Raw genomic sequence first — 25,058 nt, 5'->3', positions numbered from 1 at the left:
TGCCTGCCAAACACTGAGCGGTTTCTACACCTTGTGACTACATTAGGCAGCAGCAGCCTCAGCACGTGTTTGGCTCTGGGCACAAATGCCTCCTCACCATCAGAACAGGATGTTAGAGATCATACACAAAAGAAGTTCTGAGCTATGTTACAACGAGTTGTGATAAGGGAAAATAAGGAAGCACAATGAAAATTGTACAAAAAGACACAAATAGAGGTCAGAAGACATGTCTAAATCATGCACATGTAGCCAAATTAGTGAAATCCATTTGCCTTGAATCACAGTATATTTAGTATGGGTGCCTAATAAGGCAATTTGTTCATCAACTCAATCTGAAATCTTATTTCTCAGGAAAAAAAAATAATTTTAAGGGTAGCATTGTCATGTTCCTTGTCTTCTTACCTTTCCGTAACACAGAATTTAACTCTTTAACTGTACTTTTTCCTCTCCTCCTCAGAGATATATTAGAAATCCTATCTGTTCCCTTTAACAAGGCAGTGTTTGTTTGTTTAAGGATGAGTACAGACTTCAAAAACAGAGGTAGAAACAGAAGCACCGAGACAGAATAAAGGAATTGCAGAATTTCCAACAATACTCAGTTTTGCAGAAGGACAATATTTGACACACTAACCAATTTACACACTGTTGCAAAGATGTAACCCCAGGCCCTATGTCAGATGCACAAATAGTCAGCAGGTCTGGTCACAATCAGAAGAGCCAGTTGGGTCCAAATATCATTGGTTTATTGAATGCAGCCTATATGTTTCTTTTGGATTGCTGGTGAAAAATGCAGTTAATGCAGAATATATAGCATTAACAATACAACTGCACTCACAAGTTTATTTTCCTGGGTCAATACTCAGCATAACTGATGACCCAAGACTTACCAAAAGGCATTCTTTTTGTGAAGGGCAAGAAAGACAAACCAATCAATCTGTCCCTTAAAATTTCGTGTCAAATTCTCATCCCCTATTGAGGTACAAAACTGAGGTACATTTTATACCTTACTGACCACTATAGCATGTATGGCTGTGCACGGGTGTGTGGTCAAACCTCCCACTCCGTGTAGCTGCATTGTATGGAATATTTCCTGGTAGGAGGTGTACTTGGTTTGTACAGAACGTTTCTGGGTAACACGTAGAGCACAAGCACGTGGTTTCTAGCCTCACTTCCTTTTCCTCCGCATGCCCTTGGCAACCCAAAGCTCAGGACTCCGGCTGGGCTCCGCGGGTGCTCCGACAGCCGTGGGCCCCGCACAGAGCTCTGCCTTCCCCTCCCTGCTCTGTGCTTCCAACACACACAAGGGACATGCACAGTTGGTGGGGATACTGTGTACTCTGCCTTACAGAAACTGCCTTAAAACTTCCTCAAACATAACCAGATTGTTTTCTCTCAGATTACCATATCACTTAGGAACAAACTTTTAACTGAAAACAAACTGACTTTTCTTTTTTAATATTTCTCCACAAACCACAGTTTGAGAACAACTGAAGTGAAGAAAGCGTTGAAAAAAAAGGAATGAGAAGAACCTATTGAGTGGGATTTTAATTTGCTTCCCTAAGTAAATTTAGCTTACAAATATATCTGCATATATTTTCTCCTTTTTTTCTTATCTCCTAAAAATAGTGGATTTTTGAGAAACAATAAGAAAAAAAAATATACCTATTGCAAAGAGATTTTAACAAAAATAGTATTTGCTTTCATTTAATTAAGATTAGAAAAGATCAAAGTGGTTTTTTTTTTATCTGCGAGCAGGAACCTAAACCCACTTTTTATTAATGTGTGTTGGTATACACAAAAGCACAGTTTACTGTTGCATTTCCACAGGGCTTTTTCCTTGAACATTCATCCATGATATTGACTCCAGGTTTAGAACTGCTTTATTATGGAGATATTTTTAAATGCAACACAGAGTCAAAATACCAAAAATCAAACTACTGTGAAATCATTATAAAATGGCAATGAAGAAGGAAATATTTCCATTACCATGCATCCCCACTTAACTACAATAATTTTATTACAAAAAGTTATAATATTAAATACTTTATACTTACATTTTACTCCTAACCATTTATCTGGATTTTTACATGTTTTCTTTTAGAATTAATGGATGAGAAATAGTGAGGCCAGCAGGAGCAGAGCAGGGATTGTTCCCCTGTACTCAGCACTGGTGAGGGCACACCTCAAATGCTGTTCACTATTAAGCTGCACTTTGAATACAGTTTTGGGCCCCTCACTGAAGAGAGAGATTGAGGTGCTGGAGCATGTCCATAGAAGGGCAGGAGTCAATTCAGTTTTCAGCTGTTTGCTGCCAAATATGCGCTTACTTCTTTTTGTAAATGCTACTGCTTTTTCCTAGGTAGTTTCATCTGTTAGAGCAAAAGACTGGGTCAAAACCACATCTACAATAGAGGTTTCAAGAAGAACCTTGCAACTTCCTGTTGGATTTTTGAATTTACACCATATCATGTTTTTCTCTAACTATGATCAAACATAAACTTTTTTAGTTATGGGGATAATTTACTTATACAAATACAAACTCCTCAAAAAGAAATATATTTCAAGCATTCTGAAATGTGTATTTCAAAATAAGATATTTAAATTATAATGCTCAAAGTATAATAATTTCAATATTATTGATACAATAATTTGGATACAATAATTTTATGATGGCAGTTCCACTATGACCATCTAGATGAGCTACAAAATGAAAAGTTGTTCTTTTGCACAAAAGTTTTCAAGGCAAAGCAGTTATCTGGAAAGCTGTATCTATTGTGTTCTGAAAGAATCCAAGGTTTGAGGGGGTTTCTGCCTTATGTGCTTAAGACAAGAAAAATAAATTTAATACAATGCTATAGTATTAATTTTCTAAATAAAGGATGACAAAGAATTAACAAAATTTGCCCAAAATGAATATTTACTACAGACAGAATGTTCCAAACAATGCAGCAATACAGAAAAATAATCATTACTCTAAGAACTGAGAATTGACAAACCTCTTCAACAATATTTTATTTTTTTTTAAATGAGGTTACAAAACTCGAAATGCAGTAAAATTAAGTGATTGAGATCAAATTACTCTATCCTTAGAAGTTTATTTTGATCTGTGTAGTACAATTAGGGTATTGATAAAAAAGTGTATTTTTTTTAAAAACCTAGGAATTTAGTTCACTTCTTTAACTGTGAAGAACAATGTTTCATGTAGGAATTTGCATTAGCCTGATTGTTACTTCTATGCAAAAATGGTGACATCGCAGGAATCTGAGCAAAGTAGTTTTTTGCCCGGATATGCTTTTGTTCTACTCTGTAAATAAATGGACCTTCATAAGTCTGAAACGAAAAACAAATTCAAAACCCATAAATACAATTAAAATATCTAAAGATATGTGTTGCTTCATATTTTAGACAATATAAACATTTGGACATATTTTAGACATTATAAATAGTGACCCTTTAATAAACTAAGGCAGATCATTTATTTGTATATGTACATAATGAAATATCTTTTAGTTCTATAGTACTGTCTTAAGTGAAAATTTCTCCTTGTGAAATATTAGCCATGTTTTAAAACCAGAGTAACATTTTTATCCATTCAAGATAAAACTTATTTATTTCTTTATTTCAGGTGAGAACATTTGTACTTACATTTGAAAATGAAATAAGGCAATGCTTAGATAGAAACATTTGCAAGGTGAAAACTGTAAGGGCATTTCTTGAAGAGAATCAGAGTCACTATTTTCAATTAATCATGGCAGCAAGTATTTTGCAGCATTTCAGTCTGCACTTGCACACAGTGGTGACATTTTCCCAAATTCCTAGTTAGTAGTAGTAGTTTGGATGATGGAATAAATAATCAGAATATTTAACTGAAAAACCCTTTTGCTATTGCTGTAGTCATCACTTTAAATAACTACTATTAAATAAAATCACTATGAATAATTGCTATTGAATAAATGGTTTAAGAGGCCTTTTTTGTTTCAGTGAATGAGAAACAATGATTCAACTTATTCTGTTTTTGCTTCATTTTCCTTATTTTACACTCTTTTTATTTTTTTTCTTTTGAAGAAGAAAATTGAGTCTTCACTACAATTGATTCACTTCTGTATTAGCAAGAGCTAAAGAAAATACTTCATGGTTTTTATGTAGGATTGTGTAAATTACCTGTTCTGACCTAACTCCTCCATCCACTGAAGCCCTGGACCTAATCAAGTTAATAGCATTTCTTGGACTATGACATCCAGACCTGTGGCACCAAACTAGAGAAGTGCTCAATCAGAGAAAACTGATCAAAGAACTGCTTTGCCTGCAGTAATGCTGGTAACAGAAATTTATGGATGCTGAGGAGCCTCACTAGATTCAGATTGTCTGAACAGCCTTCTTGACTTACAGTGAGTGAGAGGAGTCAATAAAGGGATTTCCAGCTTGAAACTGATTTTACCTTCTAAAGCTAAAGCTCACATAAATGTGTCTGCTTGAAGACACAAGCTGGGTACTCACACACAAAATATAATGGTTGGCAGAATCTCTTTTGCCTTTAGAATTCCCTGATATATTTCATCCATAAACCAAAACTTTAAAGAGAGCAATTAATTTGCTCTGTTTAGTTTGCTCTTAAGACTTCCAAAAAGACAAACAATACATAACAGCCAAAGTTGCATTTCTGATGCACATCACATATATTGTGTTAAAAGTTGAATTAAGAACACCCTGAACAAAAGAACACTAGGCAACAATGACTGCAGATCACTGCTTACATAAATCAATAACCTGGAGCTGAAAGTCTTACTAAGCCTTTATTAAGTGCAGGACAAACACAGGTCACAGGATTCTCCTGCGCCTTACAAAACTAAATACTCTCAATATATGATATTCAATGGAGAGATATTTCATAGACTACCATGTATAGATATGGAATTTGGGGGAATTGATGTAAAAAGCCAGTTTTGATGATGAGTTGAACACAGTCCTAAGAGGTTTTAATTAGGAAAAGAAATTATGTTGCTATTTCTTAAATGCAAATTATAAGTTTACATTGTAAGGGATACTTAGCTGATATCTAGGTAAGAAAGTAATGACAAATATTATGATGATGAATGGATAATTTATATATAAGGAACAATTCTTCTTTTTGATGAGAAATTTAGAAGACCAGAAACTAATGAGGGCATAGTGTGTGCAAGAACACAGGCACACAACTGTAACAGTATTTATAGTTAGTCTTTAGCATGCTTTTCATCCAGGCTAGCTCCTGTCTGGTGTGATCTGAGGGAAGAGTGCACACATGGCACTATCCTCAGCAGGCAGCATGGATGAGACCACTCAGCTTCCTGCATTTCAGGAGGGACAATTGGGTCAAGACAGAGTTCAGGTACATGGAATGAACTGCACATGCCAGATGCCTTTTGGATTATTTTGTTTAGTAGTACAGATGCAATCATTTAAATAGCCACAATGAGCCAATTTAAACATGGACAAGTGTAATGATTAAATTTGGCCCAACATAATTAGTCACAGGATTCTATTAAAAAATAACATAAAAAAATATAAAAAATAAAACCCACTGAAATTTACCTTCAGAGGGTCACACAGCTTAAGATGTGCATCTGCCTCTTCTTCAGTGAGGAGAATAGTGTTCCATGGAGACCACTCACGCTGCTTATCCCACCTGACCATAACTAAATCATACAGATTACTGCAGGCACTGAGAGCTGACTGGCAGTTCCATATCTTCTCAATCAGGTACTGCATATCTGGAAGCTGAAATGAAAAACAGGGTTAAAAAGGAAGAAGCATGTTCATTCTACAAGTCTTGCACCCATGTAAAAATCCAAATAAAGCTTTGGGTAAAAAAATTTCTATGCACATGTCATATGGTTATGTCACTTGGTTAAAGACCATCTTGACACACATATATATTTTTTGCACAGCTGTTGGAACATCTGATTCTCTGACCTGCCAGATAGACTTTTTTTAGTGTATAGCTTGCAAACCACGTTTAAAAGTACACCTATGCTTCAAGAGCTTAAGAGCTGCTTCTTTATGGTGTGGAACATATCACAGGAAGAAGCTGTAGCTTTTAGCCCATTTCTCAACCTCTCAATAACACACACAAAATAAAGGATATATATTCAAAGCCACTGCTTACTATGAGTAGCAATGCTCTTTCCAACAGTACCTGAACTAAGAAAACGATTTTACTATCATCCTGATAATCAACTTCAGACTTCCTGAGATTTTCAAGTATAAGCCTGTACTTCAAATATGCTTCTCGTTTCCGAGCCTCATTGTCAAGCTGGTAACACGAGCGACATCTGCCAATGGTGCGGGAATTTGCAGGAATGAGAAACTCAGTAGATGGTAAATAATTTTCGCAGCTGTGACAGAAGTAAATATTTTTATAAAGCTTTAAGGGATCTTGTGGAACCTAAAAATTAAAAAAAAGGTTAATTTACTACAGGGTGTATTAATACAGATTGTATTACTTGTATGTCACTCTAACACTGTCAGGATACGTCTTGCATATCTTCATGCAAGTATTTTAATATGTAAAAGCTAGAAGTATTTATTTTAAAATACCCAGTAAAGTGTTTTGATTTTTCTTTGATAGGATACCAAGAGTCACTGTATTTTCTTGCTGCATTTGCTAAAATCAGTTATATAAATCAGTCAATCCATTTTTAAACTATATGAAGGTCCTAAACATTATGTTCTAGTTCTCTTCCTGGTGCTTTTATGTATGCAGATTGTCAGTTATTCTGGAAAGATGACAACACAGAGAAAACAGAAACTAAATTCTCTGCATTTGATTTTTCATGTAGAATCTGCTTTTTATGGCAAAGATAAAACCCTGAGATTATGGGCATATTAATATTTTGGCATAAGAATACAAAATCATGTATTCTTATCAAGTACAAAATCATGGGCCACCATGTCCAGATACATGGGGAAGAAAATAGACTAAACTTGATAGTGACCCCCTCATCCCCACATTCCTTCATGGGTTCTGGGAAGAATGTAATGTAGTCTATGCAGAGCGACCAAGTTTGTAACTGGATAGTTTGAGTAGTTTGATACTTCAGTCTCTGCTATGGTACATCTGCTAATAACCTAGTGTAAAATTAACTGTTAGTTTGTTCTAAATCTAACATCTGCATCTAAATCTGACAGATTCTATACTCCTGAGATAACACTGACCACTGTACAAGCAATGCTCTTCTGACAGATGCAAAACAGACATCGCTACTTAGAGCGGCAACCTATGATATTGAATAATATTTTTATTTGTAATCTGTAGTCAGAAAAGAAAAACACTCACACAATACTAACTACATCTTCTTTGCACACAGTAGCAACTGATTCTATAAGAGAGGGCTGGAACAGTTTTTGCTTAAGTGCAAGCTCACTAGACATTGACGTGGGCAATGTTCTTCCTTTCTGGATACATGGCATGCTGCCTCTTGACCAGCAGAAAAAAACATGACTTCCTCTCTTAGTATATTGGTACTGCTTTGCTCTTACATTCTACTGATACCATCTCATATGATCTACCACTTGAAACTTTCAGATTTTTTATTTCAGACACAAGAGTTCCAGGGCTCTCTCAGTGCTGCCAGCTGCTTGTCAGGTGCTTATAACCTTGTCTAAGCCCTAATGCTTCCTAATAGGACTACATAAATTTATTTGTGTGAAGCCTATGTACTTGCTACAATTTACTTCCTAAGTAAGTAACCACCTCCACCAATGCTAGAGCAAAATGTAAAATAAAATAAAAAAGCTTTTAATGTTTTCCATCTCCCTTCTCTTTAACTCAATGGCCACTATGTCAGGCTGCAAAATAAGAATAATACCTTAATTAACCCAGCAACTTCAGGGTTAAACTCTGGACTTTTGGTATACTGAAGAAATAATGTACAAATTCTTTTCCTCAGTCCTTCCAAGTTGCATTCTTTCACCTCCCTTGACATAAGATCAATTTCCCTGTCAATTAATGCCCCTATTTCCTGTGTTAATTTACATTCATGTTCCTGAAAAGAAAAAAAAAAAAAAAAAAAAAAGAGAGAGCGAGAAAGGAAAATAAACAAACTGCACAACAATAAAGAAGCAAACAAAATCATTCAATGAGACATGAAAGCAAACTATGGGTTCTATGCCCATTCTTGTTAATATCTCAGGGGAAAAAAATTGCCAATGGAACAACTGTAAAATTACAAAAGTGAGAATGCTTACAGAATCTGTTTTAAGGGGCCTATACATGTATACCAAAGCTGTGAGTAACTGTAAGCCTGGAAGCACTAAAAGATACTTTGCAGAGGTACTCAACAAGTGCAAAATTTTAAGTCTTGAAAAGCCCAAAGAAGTATTTCCCTAAGAAGCTTCCTTTGACTATGAAATCTGAGGTGTAATATGGATGGGTTTAAAAAACTGCCACAAGAAAATAAAAAAATCCACCATACAAAAGGCATGGGGGACTTTGACAGTATGCCTGGAAATTAGTCACTTCAGTATTTCAAATGCTTGGCAGGAGATTCTCCAGAGAGAGAGACATAAGAAGTGAGCAAGTTCAGTGATTTCTCAGGTAAAAGAGAGTGCTAATTTACAGAAATTCACTTGTTCACTACAGCCTAATTGACTTGTATTAAGATGGGCAAGAGCTCATAAACCAGAAGTGCTCTCAATGCCAGAGTGACTTTAAATCAAATACTGGCACTACTAAATCAATCAGCAAGATGCTTTCTTGTTTTAATAAGACCAGGAAGCAGCATTTTATTCTAGGCTGACGTCAACAGTATCATCCTGAAAGGACCTTGAAACTCATTCTTTTTGTACATGAATAAATAAATAAAACCAATATGAGACCAGCTTCTAATTCATTTGGAACACTAGCAGCAACAGTGGGGGTGAGAAGTGAGGAGCAAAGAGAAGGAAAAAATCAGTATTTTCTACCCATAACACTGGTAATCCAAACTAAGAATAGATATGGTTCTAAACATATTTCAAAGAACTGAGAAAGAAGAAATGGCAATCACCACATGCATTCCTGCCATGCTTCTCATAAGGTTGATATTAAGTAGTAAACTAAACTTTGTACTAGAGTTGTATTATGTATTAACATACAAAGAAGTCTAAAACCATGGGGTTAAAATTCTAACACAACCTGAAGACAAATATGCAGATGATAAAGTGAAATATGAATTTAGAGTGTATCTGGAATGTAAATTACACTCACACACCAGGTAGTACATGAGGTTCTATAGCTGCCAGCCCACCATCATGGCATTTGTCTACCAGCAGCAGCATTGCTTATGTGTGAACATAATTAAATGACAGCACCTTTGGAAAGTACAGCTTCAAGCTAAACATAAATAGAAAAGTAAACCTTACCTTCACTGTACATTTGAGTGTTAACAGCACAGATATCCTCTCATCTTTTGGGATGTCCTTTGTGTTAATGCTGCGGTAGATTTCAAGCAGTTCTTTTCCACGGAGAGTGCTCTGTGTATCCATTTCAGTGATTTTTCCATCAAATGCTTTCCACCTCCTAGGTTGTGCACACTTCAGAAACAATTTTTAGAACTCTGACCACCAGCTGAACAATTGCATTTTACATCAAGTTTCATCAGAGGAAATAGGGACCTAACATTAATGCTTGACTAATGCAAAATGCTAATTCTATTGTCGAGAATGATACAGCACCTCTTCCACCAAAGCAAACAATCAACTGCACGCTTTATTTAAAGCTGCAGGTCATGACAATTTCAACTTACAGGATATTAAAAGCAAATAATATTCTCCTACAGGGATACGCTCTACTTCTTTAAAGTGATTTTACTGACAGTAGTGCTAGAATACATTTGCTCTGTATTTCACTTTGCAGTCATAAATCCCTTCAAACTATCAGTAAAAATCAATAGGTCTGTTGACTGTGTAAAGATTGCAAATTTAAGACCTTAAAGTCTACTGTAGTAAAAAATATCTCCAGGGAAGGGTTCTATTTATACTAGTTGAAGAAAAGGAGAGAAGGAATACACATTGTTTGAGCTAGGGCAAGGTATGTGGTTACAGTTTATCAAATACTTCACCTAGCTTCTTGTTTGCTGACTTAACCGCAGGCCATATGCCTTATGCTTCAATTATCTCTTTGCACATCTTTAAGGACATTAAGAAGTTACACAATGTCGCCTGCCTCACGAGGTCTGAAAAGTACAACCATTTTCTTCTTTCCAGAAGACTGGTTTTGGTTGCAAATCACACTGTTACATAAGGAGAGATATCCAGTTCCAACAGAAAAAGTTTTCATATGCCTCTCCCCATCATTACTTAACTCCACTTCCTTTTTTTAATGGGGAGAGTTATTTGAAATATCTTTCTATGTCTTAATAATTCTCTTTCGCTATATTTGGAACTTAAGTGTTCACTAACACTCACAAAGTTGACCTTGCAGTCTCAGTGTGACCTAACAGCAGCAACACTTCATGTAGCATTCACATGCCTAGCAGTTTTCTGGACATGACCCCAGCACTGACACAATCATTATTTTGATGGAATAGACTTGATATGATGAAAAGTAATAAAAATACCAATAATATTAGATAGCTAGAAGACAAATGATTAGTTATCACCACAATAAAAATAGACTTTTCCTCACTTTTAAATAGGTAAGGAAAAGAAACACAAAATAATTTTTAAAAGGATTTAACATCAAATTGATGACATTTAATTACATTATCAGTGGGGGTAGAACTCTAATTAAAGAAGATACTGTTAACCAGAGGTCACATTTCAGAGCCAAAACTAAGAAATGCAAAAGGAAAACCAGATACTAGCTTAAAAAAACCCCAAAACAACCAACTCTTAATTAGTTGGTGAAATCTTTGAATTTCTGCAAAACTAGAGCAAGGCAATTTTTTCTCATAAATAGGGAGCATTCTACTATATCTTCATTTTGTTTCACTTCATTTTGTACAATACTAGAAATTCTTAAAAAAAACCCCAAAACAAAACAAAACAAAAGAACACCATGCTTTGCAAACAATAAAATTCAGACCGACTTAGTAGGTCTGTCACACTGTCAATCCTTTGTATGTTATATGGGACAAACCACTGTTTTCCATATAGTGGTTAATTCCGTACCTACATTTGATCCTCTTCAAGGAAAACACTTAAAAATAACAGAGAAAGTTCATTTGCTTATGCTAGAAAGAATCAGTGGCCAGAGTACAGCCTAGGAAATAATAAAATTAGATTCTTCTGATAACTTGCTAACCCAGTATGTGCAAGCAGTCTTGGTATCCTGTTCTGCAAATGACTCTTAATACAGAACAATTGTGTTATTGTAATTAATTCTTTGAAAATATATCTGTAACTTCTGTATTTTTTCTTACTACCTTATCATAGCTGGGTATTACATAAAAACATTTTAAAATGTAAAAAAAAAATGTGCTTTTTACTGAAAAAAGAAAGAATCACAAGTTCTCTGATTTCAGAACTATTTTTCTGTTTTCCAGAATGACACCAGAAAAGGTAAAACTTTGAGATCTTCTTCCAGCTTTCTTTTCTCTTTCAGTCTGCTGGCAGTGCTATGGAATTTACAATAATCCTGTTATCTGTATTACTTCAGAAAGCAAGGCTACTACAACTACACTCTGCTGCCAATGCAAGAAAGCAGAAGAAGCTCCTGAGGTGAGAAAGACAACACCACAGACAGAGAGAAAAAGGCAGATTTAACAAAAGAAACCCACTGGATGTGTGCAGAAACAGTAAAAAGCATGAAAAGTATGAACTGACAGTTCATAATCACACACATTCGTTTAAGTAAACACGATAATATAAAAGCTTAATCAAATACTTCCTCTCCAAAGTACAAATGCTGAAGAAGAATGAGCTCAGCATAAAAAAGAACCCCATAGCACATAGTACACACACAACCAGTATCAACCTTCATAAGAGCACACATGCCTGTGGAGGTACATGCTTAAAGTAGCAAAGAAGGGAACAAAGGTTTCCATGGAGAAGCAAGTTTCATACCACACTGGATATTGCAGCTTGCAGTCTTCAGATGTGAAAGATGTTACTCCATTAACTGGCAAGTGTCCAGATCAACATTACCAGCTCGAAGTTCAAGGAAGAACCAAATAATCCCTGATCAAGCACTTAACAACAAACATAATACTGTAATTTAAAGTGCTTAAATTGCACTGTTACAGTCATAGCAAACCATCCAATTCTGAGATTTACAAAATTATATTTTATATTTTTAAAAAATGCAGAAATTGTTCCTTTTTCTCCCTCTGAGTTAGACCTATGTCAATAGTTTAGAATACTTACAATCTTACAGCTGACAGGATAAAAAAACATGAAAAGTTGCACTAATTCAGAAGCTCAACAGATTTAAAACTAAAAAGATTATAGTCTCATTCATGAAAAACATAATTTATACATTTAATATAAGAATAAATAAATTATTAGTAACTGCTTCAAGAAAATGTCCATTGTTTAGAAAGACAAAGTATCTGTTGTCTCTGATATGTCTCCTGATTCTCCAAATGTCAGCTGAGAGTTCTTGTACTGAAGAGCATTTTGCTTCTGATTCTAGATGTAAGAAAACTGTAAAGCATGTCAGAATATGTGCTGGAAGTAATCTGTACAGGTAGGACAGTGGGAGTCAGTCCTTATGGGAAAAGTAAGGACAGAGTTGGTTAAGGGAGAAATATATTTGCTTTGACTATTCCAGGCTTCTTTTTCTTAGAAGGTAGCAGAACAGATTGTAAGTAGTAGAAGCAAACATAACACATAGAAATGATTCAAGGCTTTGAAAATATTCCTAATTATTTGGTTTTCTGGGCTTGGTTTTTCATTCTTGAAAGCAGTAAGACAGAAAACAGTCATACCACAGCAAAAAATGTGGTAACAGTTCCACCAACGTTTCAGTTAAGTAATTTGTTCATAATGAGAAATGCAATACATTTTATCAAATCACATTTAGAGTATATTTCCCCTGCATCAGTAATAAAAGGAATGAAAAAAAGTCTATTTTGGACAAAGCCACCATTTTTACTTTTGAGCACCAAATAGTCAAAATTTTAAAATAATAATAATAATAAAAAAAATTAGATAGCTAAAACCCATTTATCTTGCAGTATTTCTTTTCATAATCATGTCAGATACTTTGAAAAAAAAACTATTACTTTTTCCAGTGGCTGGACATCTACCTAAAAGGACAAGGCTTTTTGTATTTTACATTTATATACCATTGAATTTAATGCCATTTTAAATCATCTTTGTGAATGAAGGAATTCTCATATTTTTTTATAGAGACTGAAGAACACTTAAATTACCTTAAATATCATCCCCAAGATTATACAAGAATGAAATCTTAGGTTAAAGTTCAAATGGAACTAAAGTTAGTGGTTTAATAACTGAGTTCAACATCAGATTCAAACTCTTCTTTATACAAGAAAACAGAATAAATGCTTTCTTTAAAGACAGACATATGATGACCAGAGGCCTATGCTCATTTGGGAAATTAATGGCAAATTTACTTCCTGAAGGATACCATATTCCAATAATTCTAATTTATTAGATTTATTGTTTATATTTTTTATGGTTAACAGCCTTAATGATGCACTGTTCAACCTTTAATCAGTCTGACAGCTATGAAGTTCTCAGCTTGGAAAAAGAAATTTACTGAAGTGTACTGATGTGAACAACCACATAATTTGATCCTTATGACATTAGCATTCACATGATTAACTGTTAAAAACTACAGAAGTTACTTTTTGTACTTTGCAGTTGTATTTTCTGTTCCTGTACTTTGGTATTCTTTATGCTAAGCCTAATAACTGACCTTAACCAGAAGTTGCATTATTGCTTTTTGTTGATTCTCCACATTGGCATCTTGTTTGTGCATCCCAATGCAAGCAATCAGCTGTGTCTCTTCCTCCAGAAGTGCACAAAGCGCTGCCTTTCTTTCAGCTCCAGAAAGAGTTCTGTTAATTCGCCCAGTCTCCTCCTGCACCCATACTGCAGACACAAATATTTAGGGTATTTTCTACAAGATGCTTTCCAGCAAAACTTCTGCTTTCATATTTAAGAAACAACATAATAGTCTTTTCTTTCAATATTCACTAAAACCCAGTTTCCATTTTAGGGAATTGATGGTTATGGCTATTTTCGAAACATGCAAGATGGCCTAGAAATGAATGTAAATTATACAGATGTTCTGTGAGAATATGTATGTGTACATCAATTCCAGACTGCCAATTTGTACTCCAAACTCAAGGATGAGTAGGAGAAAAAAAGCTCAATGTGAGAAAAAGAATTTAGCTCCTGTGGAAATGTATGATGAAATGGCTGTCTAACTGTGGTACCACCAGTACTCAGTGCTGAGAATATTACTGCTTCTCCCTGCATAAATGAGTAAAATCTAAAGACACTTGAAGTCTTCCAAAACTGAGATAAAACTTGACTGACAGTCACATTTTGCACTCCAGGTCTTACACTGGATATTTCAGTGGTATCATCTTTTGCCATCCAAGGCAAATGGATATACATTAATAACTCCACCGTCATTGCTTTCGTCTCCCTTTCCTCTTCTACAACATAACCCTCCAAGTGGGTGAAAGTGGCCACAGAAGAAGCCACAGAATGGTCATGAGAGCAGCACATGGATCAGTACACGCTGTAGAAGAATCTGACCCCCTGACACTTAAGCAGCTGATACACAGACAACATGGCTTTAGAGAAATCTGCTTGTAAAATCAAACTGTGTTTACTGCCTTTGCATATCCTGCAAGAATTCCTGGCTTCTCTGAAGACTCTGATGGAGTTCAAATGCCTCTGGAGTTTTGTAAGAAATTTTATAAGATCCAAAACTTCAATGTTGCTGAATTTGAACCCTCAAAGTGTTGTTATCATCCCAGAACAACTATGCAAAAGCAAAACCCAGCATATAAGAAAACCATCCAATATGTGATGCACTGAAAAAGCCTGTAACATCCTGCTTCAGGTAAGATTAGAGGCAGGAGAAGGGAAAGGAGGAAGGCTTATTTTCTGCCTGTGGCTTATCATCTACAAATACCTTATATTTTCCATTTTTAAATATTTCAATTAATTTCCTTAAGGCTATCCAAGCTGTAATATGACAGCTGTCTGACAAGTTCTGAGAACCCTAAGATATATATTTTATATGAAGCCAATTCAGCAAACAACAGCATTATATAGAATTAATTTACATGAAGCTTTATTATGCTTGAAGGGAGCAGACACTTCTTATGTGGAAATAATAAATACAGCAAGCAATTTTATGCTTTCAGAAGTGAAGAAGCTGTCATGCACCTGCATACTCACCTCTTGATTCCCCATTTACATGCAACCAAATTAAAATACTCCTGTTAGATTATCTGTTCTATAGGCAGAGATTTTACTCATTACCATTTTTACTCCAGTGTTTATAAAGTAAAATAGTTCATACTTTTCAAGCAAATAATAAATGCCTATGCATACATGCTGAATATATAGACAGATGTCATTTGCACTATATAGTCAACAGGCAAGTTTTTATACCATCAGGAATTGCTTGTACTGGCTGACCCTGTAATAGAAACCCTGTTGTGATTGCAGCAATAACCTTCACAGATCTCTGGAGGACAATAGTTTCATTCTTTTACTGTCACAATGGTTTAGCTTGTGTAAACTGTTGGCACTGTAAGAATGCAGAATTATTTCAGATGCAGGTAGGAAAAAATCCCGAACTTCCTAGAATCATTAAGCTCTATTAAAATGAAGATCGTGATTGCATTCATGTAGAAAAGCAACTAGTCAACATCAGTTGACAAAAACTAACAGTGAGATTGATACCAGACCAGTATTTTTAACAAAATATTAAAAAAACCAAACATTTCAAATACTGAATTTGTTCTGTTCTGTTTTGAAGAGGCACATATTTTTTTCAGGTTGCCTAGATATGAAATTCCTGAACGTGCTTGGTTGAACGTTTTATTACTTGTGAATACAAAGTCATTAAATTAAGCAAGAGACACTTGCATAACTTTAAGTTTCAAGCTTAAAATTATAGTGAAGATCAGCACTCTTCCATAACTTGAATTGAACTTGGTTGTTTCTACTGCACATAAGACTTTTCACACTTAAAAAACAAAAAAAGAAAAACCAGTGTGGATTATACATCTGATAGCACACTAGTCTGGAAGCCTGTTCTTGAAGAAATATTGCAGAAAATCAGATGCGAAATAGTGAGATGTCTCATAAGTGGCAAGAAAAAAAGTACTGTTTGAGTACCTTGGCTTTTGATTATTTAGTCAGATACATCTTTAAAAGAGCTTGATTCTTGGGAAATGAAAAGCAAACTATCTGCAAAGAAAAAGAAGGGGGTAGACAACCCCAAACAAACCACAAATCTCATGGATACCATTCCAACAACTGCAAAGTTCAAGACAAGCAATAATTTTTACATTTGTCACGAACAGTGATATTTATAAATCATTTATTAATTCAGACAAAGCAATTTGTTCAATGCCACACAAAGTATGACAGCATTAAAAGATCAGTGTATAACTTGGGAATTCTTGAATCGTGATCTTAAGCTCTATGAATAACACATGCCACCAAATTTATGCCCAGTTTACCACTGAAGACAGAGCTGAGATGGTTTAAGGTAGGGCAGGTGAATTTGCAATGAAGTATCCATTAAGTCAATTCTGCTATGGGGACAATAATATCCAAACAGTCAAAGAGATAGCCCATAAAGCACTGTAGCCTAAATAACATAAGAGTTGTTACAAATCACAGTACAAACCTCTGCCTTTAAAAGAGACATTAGAAAAACCCAAAATTTTTCTTGCTGTTTCATTATATGCTGCTACAAGTCCATACCTTTTGACTGTTCTTATTTTTCAGAAAGGACATATTCTAAGTTTTTTGTTCAATTTGCACATTACATTCTTGTAAGGTTTTATGTCAATTATCTGTATTGTATATTATATATATATTATATATATATATATATATATTGTATATAATTATCTGTAATTGTCTATTATAAAGTATCCACATTACTTTTCTGGAAAAGTTTAGAGATGCTTGCCTGTATTAGATATCATCTGCTACAAGAACAGGAAACGTATGACTTTCAGAATGTCCTGCAGAACTCCTAAGAGATTTTTAAAATTTTGACAACACAGTTTTGTGAACACATGGAACAAACTAGAAAGGAGAAAAAGCTTCAGTAGAGGACAACTAAGACAAAAGGAATAACTTCTCTCATATGTTGTAAAACTCTGTACACAAATTTAAACCATTATAAGAAAAGTCTATAGCAAATAATGAATTATGGATCTTAATACTAATTTCTTCACAGAATTGTTTTCAGCATCCTAAATGCAGAGTGAAAGATAAAAGCAACTCTGATCTAAAAAAAAAACCAAAACTTTTTGTTCTTCCAACTTTAGACATAAATAAAAAATGCTAATAAAACTGCCAAATAGCACTATTCTACAAGCCAGTTATTGCCCAAACAAAAAGGTGTACTGGTTTTGGCTGCAAGACAGTTAATTTTTAGTCACAGTGGCTTGTAAGGCACTGGATGTTGATAACACAGGGACGTTTAGTGATTGGTGAACAGTGCTTACAGAGCATCAAGGCCTTCTTTTTGTTTCTAGTAATACATGGCAGTAAAATAATTATTTTAAAATGAAACAAATTCCACTGTAAAGCAGAAAAAAATATCATGGAATTATCTATAAAAACACATAAAAATACTAAGTTTATTTTAAACAAACGGTACCATTTTGTTGCTTTAAGGATATCCCTTTAAGAAAACTTACATTCCAAGTCGTGGTACAGTAGCTCAAAGTCTTCTTTTGTTTTAGGGTTCAGTTTTTTCTCATACTCCCTTCTCAATTTTTCTTCTTTCTCCCTTTTTTTCTGTAAATCTTCTTGTGCCTCCCATGCAAGCCTTGCCCTCCTCTGTTCCTTCAGATTTTGTACTAAATTTATAGCATACCAACGACGGAAATATTTCTGTATTACTATTACCTACATGTGATACAATACCAAATAATTGTGAATTTAAAATAAAACAACATAGTATTTTGTAGCACAGTATTTTTTTTCTTAACTGTTCTTTTCTCCAGCTCCTTAATTACATTTTCTAAGATTTTTCTTGTACTTAAACTAATTCAAATGTTACAAAATCAGTCATGTACTATTTATTTAAGTACTAGTATGATTACTCAGGTAACTGCAGGAATTAAAGCAGTGAGTACAGTGGATAAAATCTGTTCAAATATTCAAATCAAAATACAAACTACATTTAAATATCTGTTTTTCTTTTTTCAAATCTCCCCTTAAAATGTCTTTTGCCATGTACTGTTTTTATTATTTACCTTATCTTACTACCAATTTACAGAGTGGAAATGTAGACACATTTGCAAAATTTCTTGTTACAAAAATCAACACATAGACACAAAATCAGTGGCATTTTATTTATGAACAAATAATGAAAGTGAAATTACTAATGCTGTTGTGACAGAACTGATAAAAGAAAATTAAATCAATGACCTTCCCAAGCTGTGGTTATTGAGGACTGGGGAAATGTCTACAATATGTTAAGGGAGGATACTGCACAAGCCTCACCTTCTGCTGGCTGAGTTAGCACTTGGACTACAAGCAGTTTAGTCAGATCAATACCATGAGATACTATGCATTGTTCAGCTTCAATAGCTATCAAGCACAAAATCCTACTAATACACAGTCTCTGGTAACATCTTAATCTAAAACTTCTCTTGAATATATCCTCAAACAGTATTTCAATATGGACCTACACTGCACTGTGCAAATCCATCACTGTGAACCAACACCAAGCTATCCCTCTACTGTGCATTACAAGTTACCTATACATACACTGCAGATTTCAGTGTCACAGTAAAACTTATTGGTAGTCCTGAGGAAATTACTCCCTTCTTGGGTTCCTCTTCTACATGAGGCTCACTGCTGTCACCTACAGCTGACTGGTTTAAGTTCTTACAAGAAAACTTCTACCCAAAAAATTTCAAAGATCTTGCCAAGCATGTCAATACAATTACCAATACAATTATTCTACTTAGACACTTGGGGTATCAATTTTTTCTCCATTCAGTTGGATTCAGACTGTCCATTTTCAGCAATCAAATTAATAACTAGAGTATTTACAAAGCAGTGCCTCACCTAACACAATTTAGGGCATATTTGAGTTATATATGCAGTCACAGAATGGTTTCCCAAAAGCAGTGTGGAATGCCTAAATGGCATCCTCTGCACAATGAATATGCAGAATCTGTAATCTGAATTGCCTTCATGAGGCAACTCAGTGCACCAGAAAACCCCACAGGCCCACTGCCAGTGTTTGAACAGCCCATTTCTATCTCAGTGTCAAAGCAGGGAGCTTGACCAGAATCCAAAATGGATGTTTGCCCAAGGTAACCTCCTAAGTCTGATAAAAAACCCAACCAAATGGACAACACAAAACTCAGAAGCTGACTGCAGATCTTCTAAATCCTAACCCAATACTCCGTCTGTTTCAGGCCATACGTTAAACATATAGCTTAGATTCCTCCAAAGAGATCACAAGAATATTGTTGGAACAAGCCTGTTTTAATCCTTAGTGCTCTATATGGAAACTTAACTGTCACTGTGAGACAGAAAACAATAATTTCAGAATTCTTAATATTTAAGAGATTGCAAGGTATCAAATGTCACTAAAACCACAGAGCAAACACAGGCTTCCCCTGTATCTGAAAGATGACAAAAGATGAGCATAAGAAGACATTTTACAGTTTCTTTTAAATTTAGTCTTTGAACACCCTGAACACTCATTAAATATTCAGATAGCACTCATAATATGTTATTTTACAGATAGTTTCAAACAGATAAGGACTTACTGCTTCAAGTCTACGTTTATGGTATTCATCCGCTGTAAAATACTTTCCCGGAGTAATTAGTTTGTCAGTCATGTTTGATATATAAAGGCCAATTTTAGTCATCTGTGTTGATGTTGTATTTCTTGTTTGTTGTTGCTTATTTTTTTCCACACCTGCCTGGGGAGAAAATGAATGTCAGATGAAAAGAAAATACACACAGATTTTTTTTTTTCTCATTACAGTAAGTGGCAAAATTAGCTGTTTGCAATAAAAATCACAAGACTAATGATACTTATCCACTGAATACTTTAATTTGAACATTCATCTCAGAATTACTTCCTGTTTCCTATCAGAAATAGTGTCAGCATTCCGTTCCATTTGGCAAAAAACAACATTCTAAAAAGACATTGAAAAGCCTTTACCTGTATTCCCTTACAAAGTAACGGAATTCCTTTGTCAGGTCGTTTTTTGGGTATTGTTTGTGATCCTGCATTATGAAATTCTACTCCTGTTGACACGTTCCTAAATCCACCCAGAAAAGGTTTTTTATAGGTAGGTCTTTCAATTTTTACAAGTACTTCTTGAAATGAGTCCGAACCTGTTAAAATGGAAGTTCCAAAATATAAATATTGTTTCTTTCAGTAACACATCTAGATTAGACCATGATTCTATATGTATCAATAAATGTGCAAAACCAGCACTTACCTGTTTCTACTCTAACAGTTACGACATCAGGCATGCGGTAATCCTGTTGAATGACTTTTTCAGGAAAACCTCCCTGATTCTCAGGCTGGACAGTTCCATCAAAATTAGACCCAGACTTCCTAACTGTTTCATTATCCTCAGTCATGCTTGCTAAAAATAAAACCAAAGTTCATTCCTGAGAAGTTTCTCAAAACAAACAAAAAAATTTACCCCAGGATGATTTTATTGTAACACTGCAACACAGCATAATCATAGTTTTTTCAGCTGGAAAGATAGTCTATTTGAAATCTGAATTAGTATTATCATGCAATTTTAAAGGCGAAATCTAATGTAAAACTGTCTCTGCATAAAGACATTCCTAGCCAGCTACTCAGAATGAGAGTGGATGAATGCAACCCAGCCAAGAGGAAAATAGTCAACAAGTCCATACTAGGAATTGTTATTCACTGTGCTCAGGTGCTGAACAGGATATGCTCCCTTCTGCTCTGAAGAACGAAGAAAATGGGGTCCTGTATTGGGAAGAGGAAATGACTAAAGACACCCAGAACACTGAAGAACAGGTGTAGGAAATGATGGAGCATTTGGGAGACTGCAGGAGAAACACAAGGATAAAGAAGGGTGGCAGGTAGGTTACAAGGGAATCTAAGAAAGGTAAAATAGTAAGGTAATGTCTATAATATTGGCTAAACTTAATTTAAATGCACACAAAAAATATGTATACCTACTCATATGTATTTCTGGAAATAAGGATGAATCTATAAAATTCCATATAGAAATGATTACTAAAGTTTGAGATAAAAAATATTTTTTTTCACTTTTGGAGTATGTTTCATTTGAGAATTTAAAAAGTTACTGCAGAACCAAATCCCAGCAAGTTTACACAGAATGAGGGTGTGTGGGGGTGCAAGAAGCTATAACTAAATTGAAGAAAAAATATCTCTTTAAACCATGAATGCCCAACATTTTAACAACTTTACCTGTCTCTGTCCCATTTGCTGTATTCTCTCGCAGTACTGAATTTTGAGAAGGAGACCGCTGGTCCCAGCCCTCCTCTGACCGTGCAGAGTCTGCAGGTTCTGGAAGCAGAGGTTTCTCGGCTGGGTCCCCAGCCTCTCTGACTGCTTTTCCTTGTGAGGATGCAGGTGATTGCTTTGCACCTGACCCTTCTGATGTAACAACTTCAAAGCCATCTGATGCATCTGCCATTTCCTAAAGCATCAGTTGCGTGCCTTTAACCTTTCTGCAAGAATAATCACAGGATCTATTATAAATTGCATACTTGCACATTTCTACTACCAGAATTATAGGTAACTTGCTGTCCTGAAAAGCTTTTCCTGTACCTATTGCCAAAAGGGCTACTAAGAACAGCTTTGCTTCCACCAAACAGAAAGCACTTTTGGCTAGTGTTTACCAAACGTAATACTCCAACGCAGGTAGCCGGCACAGTTCTTTTTACCTCTGCTTCTGTGCCTATAGAACGAGACAGTCCAAGGGGTCATTACCCAGAGACAGCACACCTTTACGGTTTTCCGAGCTGCCACCGAAATGACACGGGCTGCAAGAGTCCTAAGCCCATATTCCTCAAGATAAAACGGCACCCAAACGCGCACCACCCCCGGCGGGAGCCCGATGCCGCCAAACCGCTGTGGCGGGCGGGCTGCCCCGGGCACGGTGCGCAGCGGCCGGGACGCCGCAGCCCCCGCCCCGCTGCACCTCCGGCCCGGCCGCGCTCCGGGCGCGCTGCTCGCCCCGCCGGCGGCGCCGTAGCCACGGCAACCGGCCCGGGGAGCGCGAGCGTGCGCACTGCGCAGCGGGGCCGGGCCGGGCCGGCTGAAAACGTACCGGGGCCGGGCAGGGCCGGCAAGACAGGGGAAGGGAAGCGATGCGGAAGGACGAGCAGCTGCCCTGGTTCCCTCCAGCCCACAGCACCTGCACGAACCCGTGCTGGCGGCCTGGAGCCACCCCAGTGCTGGCACACCCGCAGCGGCCGTGCCTACGCTGTGACCCTGAGCGGGGCGATGATGAGCTCCTGCCAGCCGATAGCGGCACTAATGTACGAAAACACCGTTTTTCCATACATCTACATGCTGTAGATAGTAGCAGAAGTTGTACTAAGCCCCCAGAACTGCTGGATATGGAGAAAGGGTGTTGGGTGAGTGTTGGCAGCCTTCGTGCCACACACCGTCACTTCCGAGCTGGGTGGGACTGCCTAGCCGTGACACGGGCTGTGCCTTACAGTGCTCTTCTCCCTGCAGGGTCCCCGGTGGCAGGAATGAGGCTGCTAAGTGGAAATTAAAGACATGTCAATGAGAACGAAAGCCGTGTGAAATTGAATTTCCTGGCTGTGTCTGAGCTGCCGTTTTTCACACAACTCCAGCAAGTGTTTTCAGCATGCTAGAAGAAAACTGGGGGGACAGTTACATCACACAACTTTTAGATGTGAAATATACAGTTCTATGTTGCAATGCCAGGAGAATCCTGAAAAAAAGCATTTCAGCAGGCATTGAATTTAAATGCATACCCAATAATTGTATGCCATGATCACTGTTACTATGTCTCCCAGACATTGTTCAGCACTTGAATGTGGGCCTGCTTCCCATAAAGGACAGGAATTTCCCATTACCACTGCTAATGCCGTTTTTTCTAAAACCTTGTTTAAACTCTCAGAATAGGATCGCCATTAATCCTATAGAAAGATACTGTCATTTGTGTTCCTTTGTCATTGTTATATAGTCGATTAAATATTCAAACTAATTTTCAAGTTGCAATGATTTTTTTTTTTCCTAATGAAATAGCATATAAGCTTTGAATATTGAAATAACACTAATAAAAAGCAGCTTTCACTCCTCTCCTATTGCTTTTGTTTTTGGGTTCAGAACACAGCCACTCAGGTTAAGTAGCACATATGGCAGGTTAGGAATGACAAAAACCTCAGTACTTGCTCTCTTCTCATGATGGGAAAGTTGTTTTTCTGATGTAACAGGTTCTGTCTCTGCTAGGTCCCATCCTTGCAGATAAACTTTTTTATTCACATGACTTCAGATGATCTCAAATTAAAGATCTAAAGTTTGTTAACTCTAAATAGATTTCAGTGATATACCTTACCATATTACAACAGATTATAAATATGGTAAGGTATATCACTGGTATATATATATCAGGTATATAACTTTGCATCATTACGTATTTCTAACAATTAGAAGAGAAAAATCAAGCAAAATCATTAGCCTTCAAATTATAACTTGCTAGCATATTCATTCCTCTTGGAATAAATTAGGACCTGTATGGAGGACATTGATACGAGTTTGTGAAAGGGAGAAAATGAGAGTATGCTTTTATCTGAGAAACTCAGTTTTAGAAGGCCACAGATCAAATTTCAGCAGCAGTGGGACATGTAAAAACTTCCTCTCCCCTGGGGCATAATTAATGAGCTTATAGGAGAGCTGTTTTCAATCACATGACAAATATATCTTTAGAAGTAGAGAAAATAACTGAACAAGAAGAGAGCTCAGCAAATGTCTCAGTTATGGAAGAGCAGAAAGAATTCCAATAGTTGCTATCATATTCTGGCAACTTTCCTTCCCCCCACCTCCAGTATTTCATGCCATAATCATTTATATTAGGCTTTGGGGGATTTTTTTATTTTTATTCCTCTCAGGTCAGCTCAATACTTATTAACAAAATCCATTAATTTTCATTACTCGTGTGACAGCATTGACCTCATTCAAGGGCCAGTGTAATCCCTTAATATTTCTCATCTGAAAATTGTGTTTGTTAACTTTAGCAAAGTCCTCTTCTAGAATGCCATCTAGTGGTTTTACTTAGGAAAAGACCAGCTTCTACCTTGGTCAAGACTGAAAAATCCTTCAAAACCAAAAAATGAAACTAAGTATTTTTCACCTTTTTAATTTTCAAAATTAAAAAAAAAAAAATAAAAATCTGTAATTATTGTAATAATAGTTGGGGGGAAAAATCCAATGCTAAAGAATGCAGTGAAAATAGCTTCTGGAGTGAGTACCTTGGGAATACTGTTTTCTATTGACCTATCCCCCAATACCATTGCATAAAATATAATATAAAATTGAAATTAATAATTTATAATAATGATGTCATAAATAAATTTATAAGTCTAAAAACTATGAAAAAAAAGCTATGACCAAGTATGTTGTGTAATTAAGTAGTGCATATATAAATACTTATTAAACTGCAGATTTTTGTGATATACATATATTCCTGTCTTTAAACTTGCAGGAATGTTACCAATGGTCTTGGAAAAAAAATCAGTAAATGCAAACCTGCACAGTACCCTCAGATCTAGTCTGGATATTTTAATTGGGATTTATAATATGAAATCTCTAAACAAAAGCTTTCAAAACAATCATAGAATACCTTGAGTTCCCAGATCACAGAATATTCTGAGTTGGAAGGAACTTGGAAGGGACC

At 35.9% G+C, this 25,058-nt stretch overlaps 1 protein-coding gene across 3 annotated transcripts; it reads right to left on the bottom strand.

Moving 5' to 3' along the window:
• Positions 1–1,784: 1,784 nt before the first annotated feature.
• Positions 1,785–22,292, bottom strand: IQUB (IQ motif and ubiquitin domain containing). 3 transcript variants are annotated; one of them, XM_015629174.3, is made up of 12 exons: positions 21,956–22,292; positions 21,593–21,855; positions 20,616–20,765; positions 20,333–20,508; positions 19,932–20,087; positions 17,838–18,048; positions 13,844–14,019; positions 9,382–9,552; positions 7,848–8,024; positions 6,176–6,424; positions 5,572–5,757; positions 1,785–3,330 (listed from the first exon to the last, which is right to left on the bottom strand). In XM_015629174.3, the coding sequence occupies exons 2-12, from the start codon at positions 21,819–21,821 to the stop codon at positions 3,169–3,171; spliced, it is 2,043 nt and encodes a 680-aa protein (XP_015484660.1). In that variant the 5' UTR covers positions 21,822–21,855; positions 21,956–22,292; the 3' UTR covers positions 1,785–3,168. The 3 variants fall into 3 exon arrangements, with proteins under 3 accessions (XP_015484660.1, XP_015484659.1, XP_015484663.1); XM_015629173.3 differs by having other exon boundaries at positions 21,593–22,292; XM_015629177.2 differs by lacking the exon at positions 7,848–8,024 and having other exon boundaries at positions 21,593–22,292.
• Positions 22,293–25,058: the final 2,766 nt, after the last annotated feature.

Source organism: Parus major, chromosome 1A (genome assembly GCF_001522545.3).
Source record: "Parus major isolate Abel chromosome 1A, Parus_major1.1, whole genome shotgun sequence".
NCBI classification, from domain to species: Eukaryota; Metazoa; Chordata; class Aves; order Passeriformes; family Paridae; genus Parus; species Parus major.
This window is presented reverse-complemented; position numbering and strand designations above follow the sequence as displayed.

Bases quoted from the DNA above. Each gene is read 5' to 3' on its own strand.
- IQUB (XM_015629173.3), bottom strand. From the start codon at position 21,821: ATGGCAGATGCATCAGATGGCTTTGAAGTTGTTACATCAGAAGGGTCA. The intron at 6,425-7,847 runs GTATTATTCTTA...TTTAATTTTTAG, and splicing joins AAGTTGCTGGGTTAATTAAG to GTTCCACAAGATCCCTTAAA. The intron at 3,331-5,571 runs GTAAATTTCAGT...TTTTCGTTTCAG, and splicing joins AGCTGTGTGACCCTCTGAAG to ACTTATGAAGGTCCATTTAT.